The sequence below is a fragment of the Lampetra fluviatilis genome, chromosome 57 (genome assembly GCF_964198595.1).
Source record: "Lampetra fluviatilis chromosome 57, kcLamFluv1.1, whole genome shotgun sequence".
Lineage (NCBI taxonomy): Eukaryota > Metazoa > Chordata > Hyperoartia > Petromyzontiformes > Petromyzontidae > Lampetra > Lampetra fluviatilis.
In genome coordinates this window covers 5,585,455-5,606,441 of record NC_136331.1, presented here as the reverse complement: position 1 = coordinate 5,606,441, position 20,987 = coordinate 5,585,455, and the positions used below count along the sequence as shown (strand labels likewise).

The 20,987-nt window shown below is 56.7% G+C and overlaps 1 protein-coding gene across 1 annotated transcript in view; it reads right to left on the bottom strand.

Moving 5' to 3' along the window:
* Positions 1 to 7,060: 7,060 nt before the first annotated feature.
* The window catches only part of LOC144950277 (synaptotagmin-like protein 4), a 21,504-nt gene continuing 7,577 nt past the window's right edge, over positions 7,061 to 20,987 (bottom strand). Inside the window, exons 6-15 of the mRNA XM_078880351.1 lie at positions 20,505 to 20,814; positions 18,687 to 19,052; positions 17,841 to 17,927; positions 15,221 to 15,399; positions 14,421 to 14,523; positions 13,586 to 13,747; positions 12,491 to 12,590; positions 11,239 to 11,380; positions 10,614 to 10,825; positions 7,061 to 7,259 (exon numbers count right to left, since the gene is read on the bottom strand). Coding sequence (XP_078736477.1) covers positions 7,108 to 7,259; positions 10,614 to 10,825; positions 11,239 to 11,380; positions 12,491 to 12,590; positions 13,586 to 13,747; positions 14,421 to 14,523; positions 15,221 to 15,399; positions 17,841 to 17,927; positions 18,687 to 19,052; positions 20,505 to 20,814 — 1,813 coding nt within the window. The 3' untranslated portion in view covers positions 7,061 to 7,107. The remainder of the gene's footprint in view (positions 7,260 to 10,613; positions 10,826 to 11,238; positions 11,381 to 12,490; positions 12,591 to 13,585; positions 13,748 to 14,420; positions 14,524 to 15,220; positions 15,400 to 17,840; positions 17,928 to 18,686; positions 19,053 to 20,504; positions 20,815 to 20,987) is intronic.

Here is a 20,987-nt window from a genome sequence, read left to right as displayed (position 1 = left end):
AGCTACAGCCCGTGGGGGAACTCAACACGACTCCCCCCCCCACCACCACCTCCATGCCTCGCTCGCTCGCTCGTCTGGCCAAGTCACCCATCTCGCGAATCCCATCACATACAGCAGCGCTCCCGTAGGCGCTTCGTAATCATCGGCCCACGCTGCCCACGTGGTGGTCACCTACCTAGGCTGCCCACGTGGTAGTCACCCAGGCTGCCCACGTGGTGGTCACCTACCCAGGCTGCCCACGTGGTAGTCACCCAGGCTGCCCACGTGGTGGTCACCTACCCAGGCTGCCCACGTGGTAGTCATCCAGGCTGCCCACGTGGTGGTCACCTACCCAGGCTGCCCACGTGGTAGTCACCCAGGCTGCCCACGTGGTGTTCACCTACCCACGCTGCCCACGTGGTCACCTACCCAGGCTGCCCACGTGGTAGTCACCCAGGCTGCCCACTTGGTAGTCACCCAGGCTGCCCACGTGGTAGTCACCTAACCACTCATTCACCCCATTCATTCAATCCACTCATCGTCGTCATCATCATCGTCGTCGTCGTCATCAACCGTCATCAATTTCGCTTTCACCGAATTCACGCATCGCAGATTCGCCCCCATTGCTTCCTCTCTAGGAGGAGAGAGACACGCGAACTCCAAATACACAGCAGCAGCAGGGCGTCAGGATCGGGATCAAATCCACGACCTCCTGCGTACCAGGCGAGGTGAGTTAACATCACCATGGTTCACGATGATGATGATGAGCGAAGTGATGAAGACACGTGGTGGAATGTGGTGCGTGTCTTCCATGCTATGCCTGCTGAAGAGTGCATTGTGATGTGTTTCAAACTCCAGTCCACCACGGGGCAGTGTCCACCGTGATCAGTGTCCACCGTGATCAGTGTCCACCACGCTACCGATGATTCGTCATATTTCGAGGATGTTTCCCATCGCATCCGTTGCGCATCTACATCGCCAAACGATGATCTCTTACCGAACGTCAACGCCCCGGTTCCCCGCAATCATCCCACCACGGGGACCTTGCTACCTCACGTGTTGTTCTTTTTAAATCGAGAGGCGAAATGCTTCCATGCAATCCCCGGTGACCATTTGCCACTCTGCCGGCTACCGATAAATACCACACACACTCACAAAAAGAATTTTTTTGGGAGGTGGCCAATTGAACGGTACCCAAGAGGGCTCAACAAAACGAGCTGGGCCGAGGGTTAGTCTGCAACACCGCCTGCAGTTCAGTTTGCAGAACTGCACGGCAATTTTCGAAGCGGTTCGATTGGTGGCGATTTGGGTGGGTTGGTGGTGGTGGTGGCGTTATCGGCTAGCGGGAGATACGTGAATGGGTGTATGGCTTTGCAGACTTTCGTGGGAGTAATCAGCCTATTGGGGGGGGGGGGATTATAAAATAAATACGAGACGAAGCGAGGCTATTATATAACTCACAGAATTTTTTTTTTGTGTTCGATCGCGTAAATATAAACACCCGCCACCACCCGACACAGCCAACTAGTGAGGGTTGTCACGTAAACAGAACGTGGTCAATTCGTCACGAGTACAGCAACACCGGTGCGTGTTGGAGAGGAAATTTGGCGGACAGATTTGGCTGGATATGGGCTAGGTGGTAGGGGTATGGGCTAGGTGGTAGGGGTATGGGCTAGGTGGTAGGGGTGTGGGCTAGGTGGTAGGGGTATGGGCTAGGTGGTAGGGGTGTGGGCTAGGTGGTAGGGGTGTGGGCTAGGTGGTAGGGGTATGGGCTAGGTGGTAGGGGTGTGGGTTAGGTGGTAGGGGTATGGGCTAGGTGGTAGGGGTGTGGGCTAGGTGGTAGGGGTGTGGGCTAGGTGGTAGGGGTGTGGGCTAGGTGGTAGGGGTGTGGGCTAGGTGGTAGGGGGTAGGGCTAGGTGGTATGGGTATGGGCTAAGGCTAGGTGGTAGGGCTAGGGCTAGGTGGTAGGGGTGTGGGCTAGGTGGTAGGGGTATGGGCTAAGGCTAGGTGGTAGGGCTAGGGCTAGGTGGTATGGGCTAGGGCTAGGTGGTAGGGGTGTGGCTAGGCGTCACGAGTACAGCAACACCGGTGTGTGTTGGAGAGGAAATTTGGAGGACAGATTTGGCTGTCCGCCTGATGCTGCTCGCTGCAATTTCTGGCGGAACGTCGGATTATAAATGTTGTGGATGTTCTCTCCAACACACTAGCTGTGTGCTGTACTATTATACATTGACGCGATCTAAGCCCAAAAATAAACCCAAATCATGGACTCACCGATTAATTACATGGCAGCGAGCTCTCTCTCCCTCTCTCTCTCTCCCCGTAGTCGACATCTCTGCCATGTCAACTTCATGTATATATGGCCATGCGTGTTCCGACTCATTCATTGCCAATAAAACTCCCAACGTAAACCTCTTTGCTCGTTGTTGTCGACTTTGAATGATTACCCGTTGATTATGAATGACAACAATCATCGATCCACTGCTGGATAAAGCTCAAGCGTGCTCAGTGCTGTTTCGAGTTACGGACACGGTCGTTTGACCATACTTCACCGCGCTAGTCACGATTAAGTTTCATTGTGTTTTTTTAATCCTTTATATTAAGTTCGCTTGCTTGCGTGCGTGCGTGCGTGCTTGCTTGCGTGCTTGCTTGCTTACGACCGTGCAAATCTTTCGCTCGTTTTTTAACCCACTTCCCGTGATCCAATCGAGCTGACATTTTCCACACAGACTCGTTGTGCGTGACAATTAATGTTCGTGTAAAATTTTTTCCAAAATTTTACACTGTTTAGGGAAAACAAATTAAATATTTAATTACCAATTGCTTAATACTGGCAGACAATCATCTGACCCATAGGTGGCAGCCATCTCAAGCCAGAGGACGAGAAGACTCTAGCCGCCACACATATAAAGGATTTATAGTGAAAAACTTTGTTTTTACGGGTTTACTTGTTCCATATCCAGGCAGCATCTCATTTGCAAGAGTGACTGTGCACATGAGCTGTGCCAGTTGCTGCTGCTCTATGTGTCATCCCAATTGAGTCAAACATTTTGTAATTTTGCAGTGGACAAATTTAGTAATTTTGCAATGTAATCTTCGAGTTGAAATTAAAACCAAACCCTAAACTATTTTTTTATTTTACCAGGTGAAGCCAACTAAGCTCTTAGCTCGTTTTCAAAAGCGGCCTGGCCACAAATGATAGCTCAACGAAGTGGCTTATATCATCATCAACACCACGTGGTCATTTATAGTAGCAGCCAAATAATCTATCCGCATGTTGATTCTAAATGTGCAGGGACAATCCGGCAAAAAAACCACGCGACCACGCGGCGAGAAAGAGACACGCAAACTCCAAATATACAGCAGCAGGCGTCAGGGGTCGGGATCGAACCCACGACCTCCTGTATACCATGCGAGGTAGTCAACATCTCCTAGCCACCGTGATGATGATGAGAGAGACAGAGAGACACGCAAACTCCAAATACACAGCAGCAGGCGTCAGGGGTCGGGATCGAACCCACGACCTCCTGTAGACCAGGCGAGGTAGTCAACATCTCCTAGCCACCGTGATGATGATGAGAGAGAGAGACACGCAAACTCCAAATATACAGCAGCAGGCGTCAGGGTCGAGATCGAACCCACGACCTCCTGTGTACCAGGCGAGGTAGTTAACATATCCTAGTCACCGTGATGATGATGAGAGAGAGAAACACGCAAACTACAAATATACAGCAGGCGTCAGGGTCGGGATCGAACCTCCTGCATACCGAGCGAGGTAGTTAACATCTCACCACGGGGAGAGAGACACACAAACTCCAAATGTACAGCAGCAGGCGTCAGGGTAGGGATCGAACCCACGACCTCTTGTGTACCAGGCGAGGTAGTCAACATCTCCCAGAGGGGCGAGGTGTTACGAGCTGACATCGTTACAAGTGAACCGGTCGGCAAAATAATCATAAGTGTCAGTTAATCTTTATTTAGATACACAGTATACACACGTATATATATAAACATCTAAACGATAACCCACATATGTAACGCGTGGATGCTAACAAACAACATTCGTGTTTAAAAGCCGACGGCGGAGTGCGTAAACCATTTTCATTCCGTCGGTCAGTTTGGCGGCGCGTCAATGTCCCAGAGAAGATGGGGCAGAGCGAACGAGAGAGGCTTTAAATAAAACGTCGGACAAGGTCCACACGGTGCAAAAGTTGATGGTCGAAGACACTCAGTGGTAGAACTTTAATTTGTACAGAGTGGAGGAGGTTTTCAGCGGGCACAAATCACGCACGGATGTTGAACCGATGTCTACGGGACACTGTGCTTCTTCTTCTTGGTTCTTTCGGTAAAGTCACGTAGAAGGGAAATAATAAAATAATAAAAATAAAACATAATAAAATACAATTCTCACGACGTTTCGGCCACGACGCAAGCAGCCGTCCTCAGGTGGAGAGCAGCTCTGTCGAGTAGACAGTCTGAATGACACACTCCAGGCTTGGAGCGACTATTTAAGCTGGGATGGAGGGGGGGGAAGGGCGCCTTGACAAAAGAAATTTCATTCTACGTGACTTTACCGAAAGAGCCAAGAAGATGAATCCCTGCAGTCACGAAAGCTTTCAATCGAAACTGTGCTTCTTGTGATATTCCGCACCGTACGTTGCCGACCGCGCTAATCGGAGGTGCCGGGGGAAAGGACAACGAACTGAAGGCAGTGATGCCCTTCGCTGCTTCGAGTTATCCGACCGCAGGTCAATGGCAGACTCACCACCACCTGTACTGCCCCCTGCACCAACACACAAACAAGACAAAGATGCCCCTGCCCCCCGGTGTAGCCTCAACAGACTGCTGGGGCAAGTGCCGAGAACCGTGAGCGTAACGACGATGCGGGGCAAGAGGAGATCGCGCGGTGTATGAATCGGCCTGGGTCGGGCCGTGCGAGACAAATCGTGATGTTGGGTGCCCCAACTTGACACCCGCCGAGTCCATCGCCGTCGTGAATCAGCGACAGCGGATCGGAAAAAACCGGCCCGGGAATCAACGTTCAAGACGCGCGATTCCCACATCGCTCGCTTGCGGGCGTACGGGTCCGATTGTTCGCCGTTATCGATGAATCGATTCATCATCGACACGGCTATGAACTCTGTTATTTTTATTTTGACAGGTTAAGGCCTCCCACTGAGCTTTGTGGCTCTTATTCAGATGTGAACTGGCCACCCACAGATGGCAGCTCCACCAAATGGCTCGACAATCGTCGCGTGGAAATTGGAAGCGTATTCTTAGGTTTTTTTCGGTAAAGTCACGCAGGTAAAAAATTAAATTAATAAAAGTAAAATAAAAAAATAAAACGACGTTTCGGAGGCAACACAAGCGTCCGTCTTCAGGTGGAACCGTCACAGCACGATAGCTGTATCAAGTGAGAGAAACTCCAAGAAAACAGTCCTTGTATATATATATTTCTCTCACTTGATACAGCTATCGTGCTGTGACGGTTCCACCTGAAGACGGAAGCTTGTGTTACCTCCGAAACGTCGTGATTTTTATTTTATTTTACTTTTATTAATTTAAATTTTTTACCTACGTGACTTTACCGAAAAAACCTAAGAATATGAATCCTTGCAGTCACCAAAGCTTCAAATCTGAAATTGAAAGCAGCCAAATACTCCAAACGCACGGGGAGAGAGAAAGAGAGACACGCAAACTCCAAATATACAGCAGCAGCAAGCGTCAGGCTCAGGATCGAACCCACGACCTCCCGCATACCAAGCGAGGCAGTCAACATCTCCCCGCCAGCGTGGCGCCCCTTAGGGTCTCCGAGCGAGAAGCGTCGGACTCCTCCGGCCTCCTGAACCCCTCGTGCGGAGCCTCTCTCTCTCTCTCTCACGCGGGATCCCCTCCCGTGGCACAAGCAGCTCCTCGCGCTGGAAGTGCGGCCACGGCCGACGCGGCGTGACGGAGACCTCCCGTCATCCAGCAGTGGATTGACACGAGGAGGCTTACGCGTCCGTGCGCTTGAATCGCCCGTGCGCGCAACTTAAAAAAAAAATCATTCGTCGCAGCGGCTTCGTCGCCCCACAATTTTAAACAAACCGAAGAGAAAATATTTCCGGCATCGGCACCGAAAGATACATTTGGGTGGCCTCGTTTTTTGGGGGTTTGTTAAAAAGCATCTTTCAAACGGAGAATGTAAATAAAAGGAATGGGGGAAATATACGCCGTAAAAACTTCCGCGCAAAAACAAGTTTGCTCGGCAAATGTATCGCTTCCTTATCAAGAGGTCAGACGACGCTTCGCCTGTGTACGTGGCGCCTGCAGAACTGGTGGTAGGTGGTGGAAATTCCACATTCCTATGGCGGGGGGGGGGGGGGCGAGTACATCCACAGCGCACGACTGCCATCGACCCCCCCCCCCCCCCCCACAAAGTGGTAGCTATTTTATCGACCGCGGAGGGAGGGATGATGGGGCCTGCCGAGTCAACCCCCCACTCAACCCCCCCAAACCACTACCAGAGCCACCAGGCCCGGTCCCACAAAGCGGTACTCTATTTTATTGCCCCCCCCCCCCCCCCGTAGAGAGGGATGGATGATGGGCCGAGTCAAAACTCATTTCTTTTAAGAACTGCTCTTTGAAAACTCATTTATTGACAACTGCTGCTTGTTGTGTTTAGTTTCTTGTCCTTCCCCCCCCATGCACCTCCGATTAGCTCGGCTGGCCACGTGGGGCAGCAGCCGCAGCAGCCGCAGCAGCAGCCGCAGCAGCAGCAGCTGCAGCTGCAGGTGCTGCAGCAGTAGCAGCTGCAGGTGCTGCTGCTGCTGCTGAGCCACCGCCGGTTTGGCAGACACGCGGCGCGGTTTTGGCACGTCGAGCCGGTCGGAGACGGTGAACGCCGGAGTGGGAAAAGGTGGGGGCGGAGGTGGGGGGGGGTGGGGGAGGGTGGGGGAGGGTGGGGGAGGTGGGGGGCGGAGGTGGGGGGGGGGAGGTGGGGGGGGAGGTGAGGGGGGAGGTGGGGCAGAGGTGGGGGGGGGAGAGTTTGGGGGGGAGGTGAGGGGGGACGGGGTGGTGGGGGGGGTGGAGGTGGGGCGGGTGTGTGGGGGGGGGAGGTGGGGGGGTTGTGTGTGGGGGGGGGGGGTCTCAGTGCTTGGCCATGTCTGGCCGCAGCAGCAGGCAGGCCTCTGCCCAGGCCTCGTGGTCGCCCGCCTCGTGGTTGCTGCACATTTCCTCCCAGACGGCCACCTCCTCCCCCTGCGAGTCCATCCAGTCCACGGGAGTCCCCGCGTACTCGCCTGCAACGAGCGCCACCACCACCGTCACCACCACCATCACCTCCACCATCACCTCCACCATCACCTCCACCATCACCACCACCGTCACCACCACCGTCACCACCACCGCCATCACCACCACCGCCACCAACGTCACCATCGTCACAACCACCACCATCACCTCCACCACCGTCACCAACGTCACAACCACCACCATCACCACCGCCACCATCACCACCATCACCTCCACCACCACCGCCACCACCACCACCGCCACCACCGCCACCACCGCCACCACCGCCACCACCATCACCTCCACCACCACCGCCACCAACGTCACCATCGTCACAACCACCACCATCACCACCATCACCACCACCGCCACCGTCACCACCGTCACCAACGTCACAACCACCACCATCACCACCGCCACCATCACCACCATCACCTCCACCACCACCGCCACCACCACCACCGCCACCACCGCCACCGTCACCACCACCGCCACCAACGTCACCATCGTCACAACCACCACCATCACCTCCACCACCACCGCCACCGTCACCACCGTCACCAACGTCACAACCACCACCATCACCACCGCCACCATCACCACCATCACCTCCACCACCACCACCACCACCGCCACCACCACCGCCACCGCCGTGTTAGGCTCGAGAGAGGAGGATGGAGGAAGGGGAGAGGGGCGAGCATGAGGAGGAGGAGGAGGGTGAGAGGGGTGAGGAGGAGGGTGAGAGGGGTGAGGAGGAGGGTGAGAGGGGTGAGGAGGAGGGTGAGAGGGGTGAGGAGGAGGGTGAGAGGGGTGAGGAGGATGTTGCTTGATGTGGAGGCAAGAAGGGGAGGTAGGGGAAGAGAGGGGGAGTGGATGGAGGGGTACGTGGTAGGTGTAGGGCTAGGGCTATGTGCTAGGTGGTAGGAGTATGGGCTAGGGCTATGGGCTAGGGCTATGTGCTAGGGCTACGTGCTAGGGCTATGTGCTAGGGCTATGGGCTAGGGCTATGTGCTAGGGCTATGTGCTAGGGCTATGGGCTAGGGTATGTGCTAGGGCTATGTGCTAGGGCTATGTGCTAGGGCTATGTGCTAGGGCTATGTGCTAGGGCTACGTGCTAGGGCTATGTGCTAGGGTATGTGCTAGGGCTATGGGCTAGGGCTATGTGCTAGGGCTACGTGCTAGGGCTACGTGCTAGGGCTATGTGCTAGGGCTATGTGCTAGGGCTATGTGCTAGGGCTACGTGCTAGGGCTATGTGCTAGGGCTATGTGCTAGGGCTATGTGCTAGGGCTATGTGCTAGGGCTATGTGCTAGGGCTATGGGCTAGGGCTATGTGCTAGGGCTATGTGCTAGGGCTACGTGCTAGGGCTACGTGCTAGGGCTATGTGCTAGGGCTATGTGCTAGGGCTATGTGCTAGGGCTATGTGCTAGGGCTACGTGCTAGGGCTACGTGCTAGGGCTACGTGCTAGGGCTATGTGCTAGGGCTATGTGCTAGGGCTATGTGCTAGGGCTACGTGCTAGGGCTACGTGCTAGGGCTACGTGCTAGGGCTATGTGCTAGGGCTATGTGCTAGGGCTATGTGCTAGGGCTATGTGCTAGGGCTATGGGCTAGGGCTATGTGCTAGGGCTATGTGCTAGGGCTATGTGCTAGGGCTATGTGCTAGGGCTATGTGCTAGGGCTATGGGCTAGGGTATGTGCTAGGGCTATGTGCTAGGGCTATGTGCTAGGGCTATGTGCTAGGGCTACGTGCTAGGGCTATGTGCTAGGGCTATGTGCTAGGGCTATGTGCTAGGGCTATGTGCTAGGGCTATGTGCTAGGGCTATGTGCTAGGGCTATGGGCTAGGGCTATGTGCTAGGGCTATGTGCTAGGGCTACGTGCTAGGGCTACGTGCTAGGGCTATGTGCTAGGGCTATGTGCTAGGGCTATGTGCTAGGGCTATGTGCTAGGGCTACGTGCTAGGGCTACGTGCTAGGGCTACGTGCTAGGGCTACGTGCTAGGGCTATGTGCTAGGGCTATGTGCTAGGGCTATGTGCTAGGGCTATGTGCTAGGGCTATGTGCTAGGGCTAGGTGGTAGGGCTATGTGCTAGGGCTATGTGCTCGGGCTATGGGCTAGGGCTATGTGCTAGGGCTATGTGCTAGGGCTAGGTGGTAGGGCTATGTGCTAGGGCTATGTGCTAGGGCTATGTGCTAGGGCTATGTGCTAGGGCTATGTGCTAGGGCTAGGTGCTAGGGCTAGGTGGTAGGGCTATGTGCTAGGGCTATGTGCTCGGGCTATGGGCTAGGGCTATGTGCTAGGGCTATGTGCTAGGGCTAGGTGCTAGGGCTAGGTGGTAGGGCTATGTGCTAGGGCTATGGGCTAGGGCTATGTGCTAGGGCTAGGTGGTAGGGCTATGTGCTAGGGCTATGTGCTAGGGCTATGTGCTAGGGCTATGTGCTAGGGCTATGTGCTAGGGCTATGTGCTAGGGCTATGTGCTCAGGCTATGGGCTAGGGCTATGTGCTAGGGCTATGTGCTAGGGCTATGTGCTAGGGCTATGTGCTAGGGCTATGTGCTAGGGCTAGGTGCTAGGGCTAGGTGGTAGGGCTATGTGCTAGGGCTAGGTGGTAGGGCTATGTGCTAGGGCTATGTGCTCGGGCTATGGGCTAGGGCTATGTGCTAGGGCTATGTGCTAGGGCTATGTGCTAGGGCTAGGTGCTAGGGCTAGGTGGTAGGGCTATGTGCTAGGGCTATGTGCTCGGGCTATGGGCTAGGGCTATGTGCTAGGGCTATGTGCTAGGGCTATGTGCTAGGGCTAGGTGCTAGGGCTAGGTGGTAGGGCTATGTGCTAGGGCTATGTGCTAGGGCTATGTGCTAGGGCTATGTGCTAGGGCTAGGTGCTAGGGCTAGGTGGTAGGGCTATGTGCTAGGGCTATGTGCTCGGGCTATGGGCTAGGGCTATGTGCTAGGGCTATGTGCTAGGGCTATGTGCTAGGGCTAGGTGCTAGGGCTAGGTGGTAGGGCTATGTGCTAGGGCTATGTGCTAGGGCTATGTGCTAGGGCTATGTGCTAGGGCTAGGTGCTAGGGCTAGGTGGTAGGGCTATGTGCTAGGGCTATGTGCTAGGGCTATGTGCTAGGGCTATGTGCTAGGGCTAGGTGCTAGGGCTATGTGCTAGGGCTAGGTGCTAGGGCTAGGTGCTAGGGCTATGTGCTAGGGCTATGTGCTAGGGCTATGTGCTAGGGCTATGTGCTAGGGCTAGGTGCTAGGGCTAGGTGGTAGGGCTATGTGCTAGGGCTAGGTGCTAGGGCTATGTGCTAGGGCTATGTGCTAGGGCTATGTGCTAGGGCTAGGTGGTAGGTGTCTAGGGTAGCGTCACCCACCGGAGGTGGCCATGCCCAGGCGCACGCCGCCCAGGAAGTGCTTGCTGGCGATGTTCTCCTTGTCCCACACGGTGAGCTCCAGCGCCCGCTGGGCCAGCTCGTGCGGCGCCACCCCCCGTAGCGCCAGCGTCTCGCCCCACACGGGGCTCACCTTCTGCTTCGCCACCGCCGTCTTCTGCCGCGTGCCCTTGGGGTCCACGGGCAGCAGGGAGCTGCGTCGTCGTGGGGGGGCGGGGGGGGGGGGTGATGAGGGGGGGGTGGGGCGAGTAAGTTTGGCGGCGTTCGACGTTGGACGGTAAATGCACACACGTACGCACACGTACACATACGTACACATACGTAGACACACATACGTAGACACACGCACGTACACACACACACACGTACACACATGCGTACACACACACACACGTGTACACACACACGTACACGCACACACGTACACACACACACATACACTAACACGTACACACACACATACACACTAACGTACACGTACACACACGTACACGCACACACGTACACACACACACGTACACTAACACGTACACACACACACGTACACACACACACACGTACACACACACACGTGTACACACACACGTACACACACACACACACGTACGCCTTGACGAAGGAGTTGACGGTGCCGCCCGGCTTGAGGGGGCACAGGTTGCGCGCCTCCTTCACCAGCACGTGGATCTCCCCGCCCGCCGCCTGCGCGCTCGCCTGCTTCCTGCGCAGGGTCCTCTTCAAGCGGCTCTCAGCTGCGACAACAACAACAACAACGACAACAACAACAACGAGAACCGGTTACAACGACACGGCGCGCATTAACAGCACTGCTACAAGAACAGCGACGCGATCGGATGCGACAAGGGGACGTGTCAGCGCCAGAGGTCGCAAACGGGTTTTGATTCCTTACCCGTGCCCGTACCCGGCCGCACCAGGGTCGCAAACGGGTACTCGTTCCCGTACCCGGCCGTACCCTTACCCTACCCGTACCCGGCCGGGTACGGGTAGGGTACGGGTATCGGGTACCTGATTGCGACCTCTGGGATGAAGCCACGTTGCAGGCGCGGGTGGGTTGATTCTAGGAACTTGAATTGTGAGAAGAGACAAGACGTTGGGAAATGAGTGACAAACGGTGACTCACCAGTGACTCACGGCCTACCCGTACCCGTACCCGGCCGCACCAGGGTCGCAAACGGGTACCCGTACCCGACCGGGTACGGGTAGCCGGGTATCGGGTAGGGTACGGGTATCGGGTACCCGGTTGCGACCTCTGGTCAGCGCTCACCGACTTTACCCTGTCTGCCAATAACAACCGGAGGTGCTGATAGATACACCCACTCCTCATAGCTCGACCCGAGCGACGTTCCCTGGTCTAATTGTCCACACGGATGACAATAAGCCCACTTCGCCGGGCTATCGTTTGCGATGGACAAGTGGCTTCTGGAAGACAGCCACTAAGCTCAGCGGGGTCTTACCTGGTAAAAGTAACAAAATAGTTTAGACAAAAGTTGGTGATCCCCCGGATGTCAACAATCGGAACGCAGCCCAACATTCTGCTGCGGGCCTTTTGTTATTGTGTCGCGCGGAAATCTAATAACATAAATAGTTTCTTAACTTTACACTCCCCCCCCCCCACGCTCTCGCCCCCCATCAGAGAAAGCCCCTCCATGTGAGCATTGAGTAGCAATGTTGTTCTCTACCCCACGCGTAGACTCGTACAAGGCGCACGCAAGTTCCCCTTCCTTGCAGACACCGCCGGCGCGCGTTGTAGCGTACGGGGGGCTTGTGCGCTCACCCCAATGAAACACGATGAAAAGTTTCGTTCATCCTTCATGTTTAAAAAAAACATTAAAACATTTTACCGGCTGGCTTCTCCTCGGGCACGAGGTGGGCAGGCACGTACTTGAGAGACACCGTGAGCTCGCCCTTGTACTGGGGAATGCCACCCGCCTGGGCATGGGACTAAGGCCACAACCACCACAACAACAACAACAAACAAACAACAACACGCAGACAAAAGACCGTTGAGTAAACAACAAACAGCAACATTGCAAGCGGCGGGGGGAGGGGGATCTTCTTCTTGGTTCTTTCGGTAAAGTCACGTACAAGGGAAGTATTAAAATAATAAAAATAAAACGTAATAAAATAATTCTCCCACGACAGACCTGTTCTTCACCTGAGGACGGCTGCTTGCGTTGTGGCCGAAACGTCGTGATAATTATTTTATTGTGTTTAATTTTTATTATTTTATTACTTCCCATTCTACGTGACTTTACCGAAAGAACCAAGAAGATGAATCCCTGCAGTCACGAAAGCTTTAAATCGAAAGGGCGGGGGGGGGGAGTTCTGCAAACTGCAAATGACGAGGTTTTTCAAGTTTCCGTCCGGTGACGGTGCCGTCCGACCGGCAGCAACTCGGCTCCGGGAAGGAAACTGTTGTGCTGTACTGACACCCCGACAGTGGCGGACTAATCTAGTGCGTTTCGAATTACGTAAACAAATCTCAATATCAGATCAAACCCACGACCTCCTGCGGGCCAGGCGATGAAGTTAACATCTCCCGGCTGCCGTGATGATGAGACAGAGAGAGAGAGACACGCAAACTCCGAATTATACAGCAGCAGGCGTCGTCAGGATCGGGATCGAACCCACGACCTCCTGTACACCAGGCGAGGTAGTTAACATCTCCTAGCAACCGTGATGATGATGAGAGAGAGACACGCAAACTCCAAATATACAGCAGCAGGCGTCGTCGGGGTCGGGATCGAACCCACGACCTCCTGCGTCCCCGGCGAGGTAGTTAACATCTCCTAGCCACCGTGATGATGACGAGAGACAGAGAGAGACACGCAAACTCCGAATGATACAGCAGCAGGCGTCGTCGGGTTCGGGATCGAACCCACGACCTCCTGCGTGCCCGGCGAGGTAGTCAACATCTCCTGGCCCGCCGAGGTCACCTTGCGTTGCAGGGGCAGCCACTGCTCGTCCGTGTTGTCCAGGTTCCACGTGTCCATGTTGATCTCCGTCTCTCCCAGGAAGGCGTTCCGCCCGAACGTGTCGTGGTGCCACACGGCGAGCTGCAGCGTGCGCGTCGACAGCTGCGACTGCGAGATGGTGTACTGCGCGCAAAGACAAAGGTGCCACCACCGCCACCACCGTGTAGCCTTGACGGACTGTCGGGGCAAGTGCTGTTCGTAGCGAGTAGCCCCTATGAAGATAAAGATCCCCCGTACAGCCTTAATATACTCTTGGGGCAAGTTCTGTTAGCGAGTAGCAGCAGCAGCACCTATGAATATAAAGATCCCCCGTATAGCCTTAACAGACTGTTTGGGGCAAGTGCTAAGGGAGTAGCAGCACCTATGAAGACAAAGATCCCCCGTATAGCCTTAACAGACTGTTGGGGCAAGTGCTGTAAGCGAGTAGCAGCAGCAGCACCTATGAAGACAAAGATCCCCCGTATAGCCTTAACAGACTGTTTGGGGCAAGTGCTGTAAGGGAGTAGCAGCAGCAGCACCTATGAAGACAAAGATCCCCCGTACAGCCTTCACGGACGGTTGGGGCAAGTGCTGCTAGCGGAGCGGCATCCCTGTGAAGGCCGCAGCGGCCTGCGAAGGCCGGCGATGCGCCACGCCGGTTCAGACAATCGTCACCGGCGTTGGCCGCGAGCGGGAATCAAACTCGGCTCCCCCAGGGTAACCGGCGTGCCGATAGCCGGCCTGCGGATAACCGAGGTGCGGATAACCGGCGTGCCGATATCCGGCGGTAACCGCTGGTGCGGTGCGCGCCGCGCACCTTGAGCGTCTCGTTGTACACCGGGTTGACCGTGTTCTTTTGCGTCGTGGTCTTGCGCTTGCTCTGCTTGGACTTGTCCGGCAGCAGGTACACCTTCACGTACCTGTCCCGCACCCAACAGTAACAGGTACACCTTCACGTACCTGTCTCACACCCAACAGCAATAGGTACACCTTCACGTACCTGTCCCGCACCCAACAGCAATAGGTACACCTTCACGTACCTGTCTCACACCCAACAACAGGTACACCTTGACGCACCTGGCCCACACCCAACGACATCAGCTACACCTTCACGTACCTGTCTCACACCCAACAACAGGTACACCTTGACGTACCTGGCCCACACCCAACGGCCCACGGCGCAACGTCGTCTCCGCGTCGCCGAGTCTCCAATGTGTCCGTGTCGACTCATCCGTGTCTCCCTGTCGCTGTATCTCGGTGACTCCCCGTGTCCCCCGCCTGTCCCCCCATCCCCAGTGTGTCCCAGCGTGTCCCCCGCGTGTCCCCCGCCTGTCCCCCCATCCCCAGTGTGTCCCAGCGTGTTCCCCACGTGTCCCCCGCCTGTCCCCCCATCCCCAGTGTGTCCCAGCGTGTCCCCCGCATGTCCCAGCGTGTCCCCCACGTGTCCCAGTGTGTCACAGCGTGACCCCCCATCCCCACGTGTCCCCACGTGTCCCCAGTGTGTCCCCCACGTGTCCCCACGTGTCCCAGCGTGTCCCAGCGTGTCCCCCCATCCCCTACGTGTGCGTGGTGCGTGTGTGCGTGTGTCCCCCTCCCCGCCCCCCCCCCCGTACGTACGGGTTGGAGCTCTGCTTCTTGGCGTTGCCGCAGGCGAGGTTGCGGCACTTGCGCACGTTCACGTTGAGCGTGCCGGTGCGGTACTCGTACTGCAGCGAGAGCAGCACGTCGCCCTTCACCTCCACGCCGGCGCCAAAGTCCACCTCGCTGTACGTGCTCATCAGGCTCATCATGCTCACCTGCACACGCACGCACACACACACACGCACGCACACACGCACGCACACACGCACACACACGCACGCACGCACACACGCACACACGCACACACGCACGCACGCACACACGCACGCACGCACACACGCACACACGCACACACGCACGCACGCACGCACGCACGCACGCACGCACGCACACACGCACGCACGCACGCACGCACACACACACGCACGCACGCACACACGCACGCACGCACACACGCACGCACGCACACACGCACGCACACACGCACACACGCACGCACACACGCACGCACGCACGCACGCACACACGCACGCACACACGCACGCACGCACGCACGCACACACGCACACACGCACTCACGCACGCACGCACGCACGCACGCACGCACACACGCACACACGCACGCACGCACGCACACACGCACGCACGCACACACACACACGCACGCACGCACGCACGCACACACGCACGCACGCACGCACACACACACGCACGCACACACGCACACACGCACGCACACACACACGCACGCACACACGCACACACACACGCACACACACACGCACACACGCACGCACACACGCACACACGCACACACACACGCACGCACACACGCCGTCAACAGCAGCGTTGGCATCTTCATCATCAGCAGCAGCAGCAACAGCATTGGCATCATCATCATCATCAGCAGCAGCATTGGCATCATCAGCAGCAGCAGCATTGGCATCATCATCATCAGCAGCAGCAGCATTGGCATCTTCATCAGCAGCAGCAGCGTTGGCATCATAACCATCATCATCAGCAGCAGCAGCAGCAGCATTGGCATCTTCATCATCATCAGCAGCAGCAGCATTGGCATCTTCATCATCATCAGTAGCAGCAGCAGCATTGGCATCATCATCATCAGTAGCAGCAGCAGCATTGGCATCATCATCATTAGTAGCAGCAGCAGCATTGGCATCATCAGCAGCAGCAGCATTGGCATCATCATCATCATCAGTAGCAGCAGCAGCATTGGCATCATCATCATCAGCAGCAGCGTTGGCATCATCATCATCAGTAGTAGCAGCAGCAGCATTGGCATCTTCATCATCATCAGTAGCAGCAGCAGCATTGGCATCATCATCATCAGTAGCAGCAGCATTGGCATCTTCATCATCAGCAGCAGCGTTGGCATCATCATTATCATCAGTAGCAGCAGCATTGGCATCATCATCATCAGCAGCAGCGTTGGCATCATCATCATCAGTAGCAGCATTGGCATCTTCATCATCAGTAGCAGCGTTGGCATCATCGTCATCATCAGTAGCAGCAGTAACATTGGCATCATCAGCAGCAGCATCATCATCATAACCATCATCATAATCATCAGCAGCAGCATCAGCAGCATTAGCAGCATCATCATCAGTAGCATCAGCAGCATCACAATAACCATCTTTATAATCATCAGCATCATCATCATAAGTAGCATCAGTGGCATTAGCGGTATCATGATCAGCATTAGCAGCAGCGACATCATCACCAGCGACATCATCAGCAGCGACATCGTCATCAGCATCATCATAATCAACATCATCATCAGCATCATCATCAGTAGCATCAGCAGCATTAGCAGCAGCATCATCATCAGTAGCATCAGCAGCATTATCATAACCATCATCAGCATCATAAGCATCATCATCATCATCATCAGTAGCATCAGCGGCATTAGCAGCATCATGATCAGCAGCAGCAGCATCATCAGCATCATCATCCAAGCAGTCTGTGCCCATGAGACAATGGCAATGCTCATCTGTGCGGTGAAACTGACTCGCGTCGAGACTCACAGAGACCCAAAGTCTCACAGAGACCCAAAGTCTCACACACAGAGAGCCAAGGCGGAGGCTATGGCACAGACTCATGCAGAAGTCCACCAATTTTTCGATTTAAAGCTTTCGTGACTGCAGGGATTCATCTTCTTGGTTCTTTCGGTAAAGTCACGTAGAAGGGAAGTAATAAAATAATAAAAATAAAACATAATAAAATAATTCTCACGACGTTTCGGCCACAACGCAATCAGCCGTCCTCAGGTGGAGAAACAGGTCTGTCGAGAAGACAGAGTGACTGCAGGAATTCAGACTCTGTCTTCTCGACAGACCTGTTTCTTCACCTGAGGACGGCTGCTTGCGTTGTGGCCGAAACGTCGTGAGAATAATTTTATTATGTTTTATTTTTATTATTTTATTACTTCCCTTCTACGTGACTTTACCGAAAGAACCAAGAAGAAGTCACACCAACTCGCACAGGGAGAGCCGTGGCTCACGGTGCGAGCCGTGGCTCACGGTGCGAGCCGTGGCTCACGGTGCGAGCCAGGGTGTCACAGGAGGAGCCGTGGCTCACGGTGCGAGCCGTGGCTCACGGTGCGAGCCAGGGGCGTGTGGGGCGGTGCGGCACGCACGGTGGAGCGCATGGTGCCGCTGGCGCTGCCGCGATGCGAGGTGACGATGCCGTCAATGTCCTCCTCCTCGTCCTCCTCGTCGACTCCCTGGGGAACAGCGGCGTCCAGGTGAGTGCCACGCTGGGGCGGTGGTGGTGGCGGTGGTGGTGTTGGTGGCGGTGGAGGTGGTGGTGGTGGTGGCGGTGGTGGTGGAGGTGGTGGTGGTGGTGGCGGTGGTGTTGGTGTTGTTGGTGTTGGTGGTGTTGGTGGTGGTGGTGTTGGTGTTGGTGGTGTTGGTGGTGGTGGTGTTGGTGGTGTTGGTGGTGTTGGTGGTGGTGGTGGTGTTGGTGGTGGTGTTGGTGGTGGTGGTGTTGGAGGTGGTGGAGGTGGTGTTGGTGGTGGTGTTGGTGGTGGTGGAGGTGGTGGTGGAGGTGGTGTTGGTGGTGGTGGTGTTGGAGGTGGTGGAGGTGGTGTTGGTGGTGGTGTTGGTGGTGGTGGAGGTGGTGGTGGAGGTGGTGTTGGTGGTGGTGTTGGTGGTGTTGGTGGTGTTGGTGGTGGTGGTGGTGTTGGTGGTGGTGTTGGTGGCGGTGGTGTTGGTGGTGTTGGTGGTGGTGGTGGTGTTGGTGGTGGTGTTGGTGGTGGTGGTGTTGGAGGTGGTGGAGGTGGTGTTGGTGGTGGTGTTGGTGGTGGTGGAGGTGGTGGTGGAGGTGGTGTTGGTGGTGGTGTTGGTGGTGTTGGTGGTGTTGGTGGTGGTGGTGGTGTTATTGGTGGTGTTGGTGGTGGTGGTGGTGTTGGTGGTGGTGGTGTTGGTGGTGGTGCCGTGGTGGTGGTGGTGGTGGTGGTGGTGATGGTTGTGCCGCCTCTCACCCGGCGCATGTTGACGGCCGGCACCGAGACGCAGCGACTCCCCATGCTGCTGCTGCTGGAGGCTCCTCCCACGTTGGAGCGGAGGTCGATCTCGGACGTCCACCCCCCAGACTCCATCGACTTCTTGGAGCACTTGCTGAACATCTTGTCCACCCTCCTCCTCCCCCCCACCTCCTCACCCCCCTCCTCCTCCTCCTCACCCCTCTGCTCCTCACCCCCTACGTCCACCTCGTCGCCCTCTTCGTTCTGCCGGGGTCGACGGCGCTGCCGCTGCTCGGCGTCGTCGTCGTCGTCGTCCCGCCACTCCCCCTCCTCTCCCTCCCCCTCCTCCCCCTCCTCCTCCTCATCATTGGCCGACTTGCTCAACTGCACCGACAGATCGTTATGGGTGTCATCGTCGTCGTCATCAACCGCTCGCCCGCCCAGCCGCTCGCTCGCCCACCCGCTCGCCCACCCGCTCGCCCACCCGCTCGCTCGCCCACCCGCTCACTCACCCAACCACCCACTCACCCAACCACCCACTCACCCAACCACTCACTCACCCAACCACCCACTCACCCAACCACTCACTCACCCAACCACTCACTCACCCAACCACTCAACCACTCACTCACCCAACCACCCACTCACCCAACCACTCACCCAACCATTCACTCACCCAACCACTCAATAACTCAACCACTCACTCACCCAACCACCCACTCACCCAACCACTCACTCACCCAACCACCTACTCACCCAACCACCCACTCACCCAACCACCCACTCACCCAACCATTAACTCACCCAACCACTCACTCACCCAACCACTCACTCATCCAACCACTCACTCATCCAACCACTCACTCACCCAACCACTCGCCCACCCAACCACTCACTCACCCAACCACCCACTCACCCAACCACCCACTCACCCAACCACCCACTCACCCAACCACCCACTCACCCAACCATTAACTCACCCAACCACTCACTCACCCAACCACTCACTCACCCAACCACTCACTCACCCAACCACTCACTCACCCAACCACCCACTCACCCAACCACTCGCCCACCCAACCACTCACTCACCCAACCACCCACTCACCCAACCACCCACTCACCCAACCACCCACTCACCCAACCACCCACTCACCCAACCACCTACTCACCCCCAACCACCCACTCACCCAACCACCCACTCACCCAACCATTAACTCACCCAACCACTCACTCACCCAACCACCCACTCACCCAACCACCCACTCACCCAACCATTAACTCACCCAACCACCCACTCACCCAACCACCCACTCACCCAACCACTCACTCACCCAACCACTCACTCACCCAACCACTCACTCACCCAACCACCCACTCACCCAACCACTCGCCCACCCAACCACTCACTCACCCAACCACCCACTCACCCAACCACCCCTCACCCAACCACTCGCTCACCCAACCACCCACTCACCCAACCACCCACTCACCCAACCACCCGCTCACCCAACCACCCACTCACCCAACCACCCACTCACCCAACCACCCACTCACCCAACCACTCACTCACCCAACCACCCACTCACCCAACCACCCGCTCACCCAACCACCCACTCACCCAACCACTCACTCACCCAACCACCCACTCACCCAACCACCCACTCACCCAACCACTCGCTCACCCAACCACCCGCTCACCCAACCACCCACTCACCCAACCACCCACTCACCCAACCACCCACTCACCCTACCACCCACTCACCCAACCACTCGCTCACCCAACCACACGCTCGCTCGCCCGCCCACCCGCTCGCCCTCTCCCACGCCCCTCACCTTGCCACCGCGGCTCGACACTCCGCTGCGCTTGCTGAACGCCGGCGACACGGCGCCGGAATCCCGCGACCGAGGCCGCTGCGCGTTGCCGGCCTTCCCGTCCTTCCCGTCCTTCCCGGCCGCCGGCGTCGTCCGCACCCCGCCGGCCCCCCGCGGCTGCCCCGTCCGGGCGGCCGTCTCGTCGCCGGCGCCGGCGTCGGAGCGCACCGAGGAGACGTAGCTGGGCACCGGCGAGGGGCGGCCGCTCTCCGGCGGGGCCCGGCGGCCCGGCTCGGTGCGCCCGCTGGTACGCGACGCCCGGGACGCCTGCCTGCACGACGGGACGGCGCGGGGTGGCGCAGGGTGATGTAGGGTGGTGCAGGGTGGTGCAGGGTGACACAGGGTGGTGCAGGGTGATACAGGGTGGTGCAGGGTGACACAGGGTGGTGCAGGGTAGGGCAGGGTAGTGCAGGGTGCCCGTGCGCACGTTCACGACGATGGGGT